General features: G+C 31.3%; 1 protein-coding gene across 3 annotated transcripts; it reads right to left on the minus strand.

Annotated features, from left to right (window-relative positions):
• Window positions 1-560: 560 nt before the first annotated feature.
• On the minus strand, window positions 561-9,963 carry LOC142519120 (phosphate transporter PHO1-like). 3 transcript variants are annotated; one of them, XM_075622049.1, is made up of 15 exons: window positions 9,619-9,963; window positions 8,840-8,935; window positions 7,912-8,146; window positions 7,203-7,536; window positions 5,892-5,940; window positions 5,560-5,631; window positions 4,310-4,439; window positions 4,042-4,150; window positions 2,543-2,792; window positions 2,301-2,405; window positions 2,155-2,199; window positions 1,922-2,074; window positions 1,340-1,618; window positions 1,103-1,239; window positions 561-1,013 (listed from the first exon to the last, which is right to left on the minus strand). In XM_075622049.1, the coding sequence occupies exons 1-15, from the start codon at window positions 9,853-9,855 to the stop codon at window positions 923-925; spliced, it is 2,322 nt and encodes a 773-aa protein (XP_075478164.1). In that variant the 5' UTR covers window positions 9,856-9,963; the 3' UTR covers window positions 561-922. The 3 variants fall into 3 exon arrangements, with proteins under 3 accessions (XP_075478164.1, XP_075478166.1, XP_075478165.1); XM_075622051.1 differs by lacking the exons at window positions 8,840-8,935; window positions 9,619-9,963 and adding an exon at window positions 8,357-8,426; XM_075622050.1 differs by lacking the exons at window positions 8,840-8,935; window positions 9,619-9,963 and adding an exon at window positions 8,306-8,426.
• Between the last annotated feature and the right edge of the window lie 2,396 nt (window positions 9,964-12,359).

Genomic DNA, 12,359 nt, shown 5'->3' on the forward strand with positions numbered 1-12,359 from the left:
TCCAGTTAAATCTATATTACAACGGTGATGTATGGAGACACAGTAGGTCCCCGCGTATTTGATGTAGGATCCATTTGATCTAATTGTTTATTCTACATACGTATATAACTTATAAGCCATATCAATCCCATTGATAGAGGTAGAATGACCCGTCAAGTGAAAAGTTAGTATATATAACTTGTGGTTAAAGAAGGCACTGCTGCAAAATACTAAGTGTGACATGCTTTCTTTTTTTTTTTTTTTTTTGATTTGTCATTGTTCTCTTTTTACTAGATGCATCTCTGTTTTAGATAAATTTGGAGCAGCAATGATGGTGGTAAAATCCGATATCAGTGGCAATATAATAGTAAGATTTCATTTATGCTTGATATACTCTTGTAGATTAAGATACTGTCAATTTTTTAATTCTTACTGGAGAATTTTGTTGGATGTTAAGGCTGATATTGTCTATTTATTAACTTTCAGAGGTTGGAATCTAAGTACAATTCGAATCTCATGGACAAGTCACAGGATTCAATCCAGAAGGAGACAGATAAAAACCATAGAAGTTGGCAAAGAAATAATCAAAACAATTTTTTTGCATTGCCATTATAAACAATTTGCAACATTTAAAATTTCGAGGAACTCTAATAAATTTGAGTAAACTAACGGCTTTAATAGATTTAAATATTTTGTGCAGGATACACACTCTTATGATCAAACTCTGGTTGGCACTTTCCAAATGAAGATGGACGCGCTTGCAGCCTTGCCTACTCGATCAGATTTAGATGGAGACATAACGCTCACTTCTTGGTTAATAGAGGTAGAATCCTCGATCAAGTGATCGACGAATTTCGGATCCCCTGATGAATGGGGAGTAGTCTTGAATGACCTTCCTGCCAGGTCTTTTTGATATGTCAATAAAAGGTGCTGCTGGTAAAGTTCATCCATCAGAATCCATCTCGCGAAATGGTAAGGGAACTGTCTTCACAGCTCTGAACTTCCCAACGTTGTTCAGATGCTCATTTTCCAGTCTATACAATCAAATAATATAAGGTTAGTTTAAACAAAATGGTCCTCGGAGAACTCATTTTCCCTCCAATGTTTTTTTTTAAATATATACCTATAGTAGTTCCAATGTCCACGCCTGATGACCTCCAATGAAGCTAGGAAAAAATCGAGTAAATGTGACTTGAATGCCCCAATATTGAAATGCATCACAGTCTCCACCCATGCTATTCTCAGGACAAGATTGAGGGCCTGAAAGTCGCATTTTGTACATCAGAATACACAAAAAATTTAGAGACAACAACCTAACCATCTTAACGATCAACAAGGAACAAAAGAAAGATGAGCTCACAATTGATACATAGTAAACTCCTTTTTTCTTCAATATCAGGTCATCTCTTAACCATAGATTCTTGGATTTTGGATAAAAAATACCCCAATCTTTGACGAAATCCCAATACAACTGATAAACCGTGGCCACAATCGAAGTCACCAATACTATTGCCATCCACAGATTTGATGGTTCCCTGGCATAAGTCAGCCTTGCTCCGGCTGCCACCATGGCCGAGACATACTTCCCGAGATTAGCCAAATGGTCTGAATTGGATTCATCAAACCATCTCCTTGCACACTAAAGTTTTTTTTTATAAAAAAAAAATTCACAAATTAGTCAAACAGGATATGAGAGCTACAGTGTCACATGTCTGAAATCCACTCAAAAGCTATAATGGAGTGGCTTGTAAGTTTAAGAGATTTTCGACCCAATAAACTAGTCTTTTGAATTTGATTGATTCTTCTTTTGGACCTGGTCTAGTGTAATAAAAGGACTTCCGGACATGAAAATCCTGATTCTACCTTTGAGTTTAGAAGTGTAATGACAAGTTTATATCTCAAATTTTCTGCATGTAAGATAACACAGACGGCAACGTCTTACCTGCATTGCACGCCAGTAGTAAGGCGCGAAGGAAATAACATAAGCAAGCTCCCTATAAAGTTTGCCTGATTTACATGTTTCATACTGGTGTGTTTTGATGCTTCCAGCAAGAAAATAGCAGGCTGCTGATTCCATGTGTCTTAATAATGTAATCTATGAGATAAATTCAATATGTTACTTTCATTTATTTTGAGACTTGAAATGGTTAAATATATTGTCAATATGAAGACTACCTGACTAGTCAGTTGATCAGCCATGAAGAAGTCTACCATCAGAACCTGCATATTATATTTCATTTGCACGACATATGGAAGGTATCACATATTTTGCAGGACAATAACAAGTATACTAAAAGATTGTTTAATTTGCTTACAATTACCTTATAAAATGGAGAGCAAACAATGTTTCGTATAACTCTGAGGAAGCAAAAGCGTGTTGACCGATAAAATATGTTAAATGGACACACCAAGAGGATGACGAAAAACTATTAAAGCCCAAACGGCAACACGTGTATCAGCACGAGATTTTGAAATCAGAATCAAAACAAGTATTACCATTAGTTCTTGTACTCATTTGATCCAAAACTTATATGCATGGTTAGGTACTCGAAGTCATACTAACCAGTAACAGAATTCCGGGGATCATATCGACATGGTGAGGAGAAAGACCAGTGGAGAGTAGCATAAGATGGATGATCATTGCTCCCACAACGGCTGTCATCAAACAAGTGCAGATGAGGAAAGCATCCCTATACTTGAGGGCCGTGCTCGGTTGAAATTCGAAGATGAAGTTGTGATTGATCCTCGTGTTTTTCCACATGAAAATGTTGCATCCGTACATGAACAAGTGCAAGCTTAGCAATGCAAACATGCTGCATTTTTACACGTTTCTCTTAGGCTTAGCATTCTTTGCGAATTGATATTACAAACCTGGTCGTAACGAAAGTCACCTCTCTTTTACATTAATAAAAAAAAATTGCACTTTGATCCCGGATTCTTGGCACTCCATGGAGTTGAGAAAATTCAAGGTCTTCTATTTTTTCAAAATATATATATATCTAAAAGATGAAGTGATTATTACAATTTTTAAAAAAAATTCATTCGGACAATCACATTTTCTCGTCCAAGGCTCGGTCAAATCCTAGTTGATAGGAATTTGGGCTTGGAACTAAATGGGAGAAATATGAGGAGTGGGCCAGACAAGAATGATTTCATCTGGCATGGCATGGATTGCGAGGCCCTAATCCATCATTCTCTATTTTGTTTTGTTTTTTTATATCTATACTATTTTATTAAATTTCAGACACTTAAAGTAACTAACTTTGGTGTCATACTCTGTTTTAATAATTATATATATTAATAAAATGTTAAAATTTTAATGCAAGTTATATGTAGTTCAGCGGATAAAGTCTGTTTCTTGAGATTTAGATTATAGGTTTAATTTTTATTGAGGTCATTTTTTTTATTCTTTTATTTTTCAATTTATTTTTTAATTTATATATCAAAATTACAGTGTAGTCCCTTATTATTTCTTATAATTATATTTTGATTCTCATTTAAATATAAATCAAATGAATTATAAAAATATTATACAAGCACACAACGCGTGCGTCGGTGTACTAGTATTTATTAATCTACCATTCTAAATATAAAGTTCAATGCTCTAACGTTTCTTATTTTTATGGAAAATTTAAGTATGGTCTGTACTTTTTCTTATTTATGATTTTGGTCGTATATGTTATCAATTATCAATTTTTTTCACGTATCTTTCGATTTTTCACATTTTTAGTCATTTTTTATCATAATGCTGATATGACATTAACATATTATACATATACGTGGTCGCTATGCGTCACCTCAGCTCCACGCTAAAAAATGACTAAAATTACCCAAAAAATTAATAAAAATAATAAACTAAGACTGAATTTTGACAACATATAGATCGCAAAAAAGACAACATATCGGACAAAAAATACAATTTGTATTGTATCATACCTGAAAATGATGATATGGTGCATGAATGCTTAACAACCAAAACAGAAATAATAAAGCATACAATAAACACATAAAGAAAGATGGTGAGGAAATGAAGATAATGTGACGCAAAGTTTTGTTAATTACCTGAAAATAGGGTATACGGTTTCCATGTAAACAGGGGAGAACATGCCGCGTAGATGTGCCAATATTGCGTATACACTGAATAATGTTACAAAACAACCTGTAAATAACCCTGCAAAAAATTACTCACAAACTTAGATTGATCTATATATAGACTATTTATCATTGTATTTACATCAAACTAACTTTCATATTCATTTTATATATATTTATATATATGTATATGTGTGTGTGTGTGTGTGTGTGTGTGTGTGTGTGTATCAATTCTTACCGACGAAAAATGTAACCATGTGAGATTCGGTGTTTTGTTGGGGTTTCAAGAACTTCATGGCCTTTTTCCTATCACTGTTTGTAAAGTGCTGGGTGAACAAGATCTCCACCTCGTCCATTAATCTCACAACCTTTTATAAAAAATAAAAAAATCAAAATAAAAAAGCATTCCCTATTTAATTAATACTATTAAACCTTGAAAAAGGAAATTAATAATAATCGATAATTAATTCAAAGTCTAAATGCATGCTAATCCTCGAATACTAGTCAGGAGAGGCTAAATAAACAAGAAGAAAAATTAGATAAAAGGATGAATATTTGCAAGTAAATTAGTTCTTTCCTTAATCTATCGAAGCAATTTATTATTATTTCTCAATCTCAACGTGATATATACAATTTTATAAAAATTTAGATACCAAGCCAATTAAGTCCAGCAATTAGCAAATTACACTTTCCAATTTAATTGGATTGGTGAGGGTTGGGGTGGTTTTTGTAGTCATGTCTTAGGTTCATGTTCGTCAAACACGATTGCACAATAGACTTTGGAAGTTTTTTTTTTTGGTGGAGTGAAGACGGATACAAAATTGTTACTATAAAATCTCATTATTGTGCTCGCATTACGTTGGTCAAATGCGTGACAAAATGTTATCAAAGCCAGTCGATTGCATAAACACGGGAAAGTGTTTCATGCATGTGCAGAAACCTCCTATTGAACCTACAAGAAAAAAATACTACATACATGGAAGTCACGTCTAGAACATTAAAGATGTATAATTGTAATACCCTTTTCTCTCAACTTGAAATGGACTTTTAAAATTATTTGCATGGGCTACAATGGATTTTTACACCAATTTTTTTTACAAGTTTATCATAACGAACACAGATATAAGGTAGTTAATTATTCTGATCACTTTATATACTTATATCTAGCATTATAATGAATTTCACATTCTCCCAAACTATTTTGTTTGAAATCTATATCTCCAATTCTTCTCTTTTAAGTACAAGTGCTTGCATGAAGATGTAGACCGGAATTGGAATGCAATTTTTATGAACTTAAATTGGTATGAAAACAGACTAACTGCTAATTATTTCTCAAGATAAAGGACTTGATCAAGTCATCAATTAATTAATTAAAATATCGAAAAATAATAATTAATTAATTAAAATAAGCACAGTCTTAGAATAAGTGGTAACTACTTGTATCAAATGATTTTATTATGGAAGTCATGTTATAGCATGTTGTGTTACCTTGTCTGAACTAATGAAATAAGCCCTTTTCACAACTTTGAGGTAACTTGCTGAGGCTTGCTGGTTTGACACCTGTTGATGAAAATACCAATCAAAACTCCAAAGTAATTTTTTGGTGGAAATTATTGTAATGATTTGTAATTAGGAATTTGTGTAATATCCCAGTTATTCAAGATATCTCCATAACGTAGATTAAATTTTTTATAATAATTGTTGTAATTGAGTCTCCAACTCGAGACTTCGTATCAAAACAACTTCTATCAGTGATTTCCATTTCAATCTATTTAAATTTGCCAAATATTTCATATTATTAATAGGTTTCGAATCCTTACCTTGTCAAATTTCTTGAGTATCTTTGTGAAGGCCACCATATTCAGTGAGCTGCCAAAAATTAAAAAAAAAATTTGAAAAAATATATGGCTTTAACTACCAAATCTCTTATTTGAAATGATATTGCATGCGATGTTCTAGCTATATTGATATTACGTTCAATACTTGTTTGTTTAGCATGGGAGTTGAAGCCCACAAGAACATTTTAAATACCTAATTAGGGGGTGAGTCTATGCTATATCGGAAGATTGTTTTTCGGTTTTTGTTTTATATAAGATGATCAGTCGATTATCTCACTTTAAAACAAAAAATATGAGGTCTATCGGTCTTTTTTTATTTTACCGTAAGATGATAGTCTGAACATAAACACACCGGAAGTAGTGTAGGATAAACTCAACTATAATTAAGTTTGTTTTATTTGAGAGTGAAAGATCATGTGACATTACCAAATAAGTCGATTAATTAATGCAAACGGTTCAGAGCTCTACCAAATGACTCGTTATGTTTCGACTTATGTAATTAACTACGTTATTTAATTCAAAATATTCGGGAAACATTAATTCGTCCATATTTAAATATTAAAGTTGAGTTGAGAATGTACAAATTCGAGTCAAAACAAACAAAAATTATTTTCTTGGAGGTTTTAATATATTTATTAAAATTTTGTATAAAAATTCATAAAATATCAATGCACTTTAATCTCCACGTATTTTTTAATAAAATATATTTATTAAAACTTTGTATAAATTTTTTTTTATAGTACACATCTTTTTAATATGACGAGATATTAAGTTATATGGAAAATTAAATTACTCGATGTCAAAAAAAAATTATATATTTTCAATACAATATAAATTTATTTCTTTCCTCAATTCTAGCAAAATCCCTTTGCAAATAAATATTTAAAATCTTTATCTATATCTGTATCTATTTTATTTATAATTTAGAATATAATTTTGGACTTTGAGCACTTTAATTTTTTTTCAAGCATCATTTATGAGGGTTTAAAAAGCACGTGTACCATAAAAAAATTGACATATAGAGGATTTCAGTCACATATTTATTTTCTGAATTTTCATTGTGATTCTTACAACTAATTTGACAACAAATTAATGGAATTTTAGCTAGTCAATTTTTTCATTATGAAATTTTAATAAATTCTAAGTAGCGTCTATCAATTAATTAATATCATATTTTCAAATAGATAAAAAGTTATAAAACCCATATATTAATAAATAAAAAAATTGGATGCATTTACCTTTTTATGCCTGAAGAGCTATATTATTATAAAATAAGAAAAGGATTGAGAGAACCTGTATTTTTTAAGCAAGCCAAGGCCTTTATATAATTCCACAAATGCCCCTCGTATCATCTTTTCAGCACATTGTATCTTCTTTCTGTTTATGTACTCTCCTCCCTTTTTAGGGTTGTTCACCAGATCCTCCCACAGCATCGACGTCACGGCGACTATCGTTCGTGTTGGTGTCGTGGCCGGAATGTCGATCCTCATCCTCATTTTCGGCTTCCCGTTTTTCGACTTTGCTCGCGTCGCGGAGTTGACGAAATTAATGCCATTTTTCTCCAACGTTTCAATGACATCATCTGTTTGTGAATCGGTTGGACTAACACGGAATTCGCTATGGCTTTCTGCATCATGAAGACAAAACGAATGTATGTGAGGAACTAATTAAATCAGGGAGAAGTTTATAATTAATTTCCATTTATTTTAAATTGACTTTGTATTTATATACCCCTAAAAAATCATCATCTTAATTTAAGAAAGAGTTATAAATTATGCAATTATGATAGAACCATAGTTGGGTAATTTAACTCTACCAAGAATGATGTCAACTTAAAATATAATTGATATTTCATGCATAATGAGCTAGCTTTAATCAATAGCAACTATTATGTTTCCATTATCGCTATCGTTTGGATAATGATTAATTCAAGTTGCTAGAAAAGTAGATCGTACATATTAGAAGCAAGTTCATATTGGCTAGAAAACAAAACACAACTCACCGGAAAAATCAGAATTTAGATCGGACGAGTTAGACCGAGAGAAACGTCTCAAGGTCATGTGGTTGGAAGCCACGGTTTTCCGGCGCCATTCGTCGAGAACTCGCTTGAGGTCTAGTAATATTTGAAGTTGCTTATTCAAAATCTCTCCTCTTTCAAGAAATTCTCTTTCTCTGGTCTTGTAAAATTGGTTCACTTTGTTAAGCTCGTCGTCCAACATCTCAAAGAACATCTTAACCTATGAAATCAGACAACAAAACTCGAGTATCGGGCACCACTTTGACAATTAGGTAAAACTCAATTCACAATACATAATTTTCTTTCAATGTAATGCGCAAATTCTGCATATAAATACTGGTTTGAAATTTTTATTTTTTTTAATGACGATAGAACTCACGATTGTTGTCATTTGATGAATAATAGATAAACCTCTGGACGAACGTATTACCCTGCAAACCATGCTAGCATATACTAGTGTGAATTACTACACCTATTTGAGGAGGTTTTCTTTTCTTTGCTCCTAGTTTTATCCATGGTGCCGTGCCATATGAGACCGCAAGCATATTTCGTTTTTATACATTTTTTTGCACGTGGTTATTCTGAAATGAAATACTCTCTTTTTTTCTTGTTTTATATCTCAAAATATTCAAATGTTTTTTCTCCAAACGAATTATAATAATAGATAAAGTTTGAAAATATTTTGTTTGAGTTAAAAATATTATCTCAATTTTATCATAAAAATTCACGTGAAACGGAAAAGACAACAGAATTATGCATACCTTTATATGTATGATTAACAAAATTTAGAATTATGATTAAAAAAGGTAACAATAATAATATCCAACTAAATGGAGATAGGTAGCTAAATAAAGTCATAAAAATTTTAATTAAATATTAAATAAATATCAAAAGTGGGTTGTAATGGCAGTACCTCGTCTTCTTGAGAGAAAAGCTGAATTAGCTCAGTTTCATAAACTTCGACATCTTCCTCCTCTCCGTCTTCTCCTACGCTAATTTTACTTTTAACCTAAACAAAAAATAATAATAATAGTATTATTATTTAATTATGATAATTTTTCTTTCTTATTATTTTTTAAAAATATTTATATATTAATTCGGGTAGTTAAATTATCTATCTAGTTCACGATTCTTTCGTGATACATGGTGACAGCAAACCAGTTTCGTGCTTTATCTCAATTGAAAATACAAGAAAGCGAAAAGGAACAAAACAACCAAAAAAGTTGGATCAATTTTAACAATTGTTGGTGGTTAAATTTTTAATCTGTGTCAATAAAACATTAAATTTTCTTAAATAATAAAAGAAACGAAATGAAAAAGAAATAGTACATTTCCGTAGCCAGCATTGATACGGTGACATATTAATTTATTTCCTTGTTTTCTATTTTAGCTGAAAAAATTCACTAAAATCTGTAAATAAAATAAAATAAATCTGCATTCGTGTTTGCGAAGTTCATCAAATATTCACGTTTTCTGCCACCTTTTTTCACCAGTGCTTACCAAACAAATAATCATATTTACACATATTGGATACCTATACGAAATGTCAAAAACTTTACGTATGAACACTAATTAATCCCGCAACCCAAATTGGTTTACTGTCATCATCAATGCACAATATAAATATAAATATTATATTTTCATGTGATATACGGATGGATGGATAATACTATCTTTTCAATAGTGATTAACCTGGATAATCTGGGGGTCCTCGTCTTGGTTTTTCATCCACCTGGAGACTTTTTTCATTAGAATCCGAGCAGGGTCGAAAATGGATGCCCCGTAATCATAGCTGATGTGCGGAACATGTCTTGGTTTTCTTGCCAACTTAATATTTTTTACATGTTTCTTCAATTGCCAATAATTTACAAATGCATCTTTCCATTCTGGGATGAGTTGTGCCTCAAGTTCTTTGGAGAATTTCACCATTTTTTATGAGGAGAAGGAGGAGGAGAAAGGAGAGCTTTATTGGCATGAAAGTGGGATTTTAGGTTTATATAAAGAGGAGTGGAAAATACATAGACGACAACAATTAGTATTATTTTACATTTTTCGGCTGTCTGATTTGATAATGGTCAGACTTGACTGTTGTCCATTTTCTTTTTTCTTTGGGATAACATTCGAACGAAAACCTGTATATGTTTCATTGAAGATAATGTTTTATTGACTAAGGTTTAATACTTATTCCGGGGCTTAATTTGTTTACCATTTTTGGATTATATTGTACAATTACATTAAATTGATCTTATGGGCAAGACTAGCTATTACGTAATTACCATAACATAAATCATCGACAATGAGATAAAATGCTTAGATTAAGTTATTGAGAGTTGTATATATGGATTTGAACAATATTTCTCTTAAGCTAGTTTTTGGGGTAGACATAGGCTCAAATTCATGATATTAACATTGTATAGGTCTACGATTATACGTTGGATTGTCATTATGGGCCACACTAATGTCTTTCAGTTATTAATATACGTGCGGGAGATGTATTAAATATCTCACGTATACATTTGTGTCATTGTGTGGTAAGTGACTAAGACATTAGTATATTACTATATTAACTAATAACTATGATATAAATGAGTCTTGATTGAGACATGTGCTCGTGTTAATTACTCGTGAAATAATAAAATGTTAACTATATTTACTACCAAATCCTATATACGTAATACGTGTGTGTGTGTGTGTGTATATATATATGTGTGTGTGTGTGTGTGTGTGTGTTTAAAAAATTGATAAAAAAAGTTTCTAAATATTTTGAGATTATATAAAAATTTAAAAACTTTATAGATGTTTTTTGTAAGATTTATTTTAAATTTATGATTTTTATGATGAATTTTATATTATAAATGATATTATCATATAAAAACTCAGAATTACTATATGGAAATTAAGATGAATAAATATTTTATTAATTTTAAAAGGTTAGAAAATTAATTAAATAAAATAAGACATAAGTGAGCTATAAATTTATCAAAACAGATTCGTGTGATATTTTTTATTAAACAAAAGTTATAGTATTTTGTAATTTGAGATGAGATATAATATTTAGTAATTACACAATGTCACAAAAACTAATTACGTATGACCTTCGATGCTTATACATATGATCAATTTGTATAATTCGATACACAATTGTATGTTACTTTATCACCTAATTTTATGTTGTCTCTATTTCTAGAGTGGATCTCTTGTGAGACGGTCTCACGATTTTTTATCCGTGAGACAGGTCAACCCTACCGATTTTTACAATAAAAAGTAATACTCTTAGCATAAAAAGTAATATTTTTTCATGGATGACTCAAATAAGATATCCGTCTCACAAAATACGACCCGTGAGACCGTCTCACGCTAGTTTTGCCCTATTTCTAATAATTGTAGACATCGATATTGAGTCACGTTAATGAAAAATTTTAATGAGACTTTAATTGCAAATAAATAACATAAAACAACCTACCAGTAAACGAATCAAGCCGTTTCGCGAACTTTTCAAAAAATAGCCCCCAAGTTAGAAAGCTATGTGTTTACCCCTAAAACTCCATCGAAGCCATCACCTAGCTAGGCTCATTCTGAGACAAATTCCTCCATTTGGAAGGAAATTAACTGCAAACTGTAATTTGACAACTTACTGTTCTGGAATCACGAAGAAAATGTATGTGAATACACAATCTTCGGTACGCTAAGTACTGTACTTGAATCAATATCAAAATCATGTTATGCAAAATATGGAACGATCGATGCATGAAAGTTAAACTCATGCTAAAACGTTTCAATTAGTAAATAAATTATTTTTAAGAAGTTGAACGATGGAAGATTTGGCAAAAACTTGTGTGAGACGGTCTCACGAGTCTTATTTTGTGAGACGGATATCTTATTTGGGTCATCCATGAAAAAATATTACTTTTTATTGTGAAAATTGGTAGGATTGACCCGTCTCACAGATAAAGATTCGTGAGACCGTCTCACAAGAGACCTACTCGGAACATTTTTAATTAGTCTTTCTAGATTATTATTATTTATTTATTTATTTATTTATTTATGCATATATAAATTAATTCAAGCAGGTCCCGTATGACTTGGTGTGTGATAGACTTGGATTCCACTAAAATCTGCAGAATGGAATCATTCTTTGGGTAAAGCACTCTCAGCGGAGTATATTCCTAATCAAGAAACTTAAAAAGGGTAGGGAGAATTGGAGCCTTTTAACGTGGCATAGATGGTTGGTGATTATATTATACCAACAAATAACTAATTTGGTCTACTTTATGTATTTATTTATAAAATTAAGGTCCATTCACAAGATTGATCTTAGGCTAGCTAGTAAATATTGATAAATCTTAGGATCTGATGTATTCTTTCAACAGTATGTGTACTAAGTTTTCTGTGTGATGTTTCAACTCTTACATAAAGTTCTTGTTTCGACAATC

The sequence above is a fragment of the Primulina tabacum genome, chromosome 11 (genome assembly GCF_025594145.1).
Source record: "Primulina tabacum isolate GXHZ01 chromosome 11, ASM2559414v2, whole genome shotgun sequence".
NCBI classification, from domain to species: domain Eukaryota; kingdom Viridiplantae; phylum Streptophyta; class Magnoliopsida; order Lamiales; family Gesneriaceae; genus Primulina; species Primulina tabacum.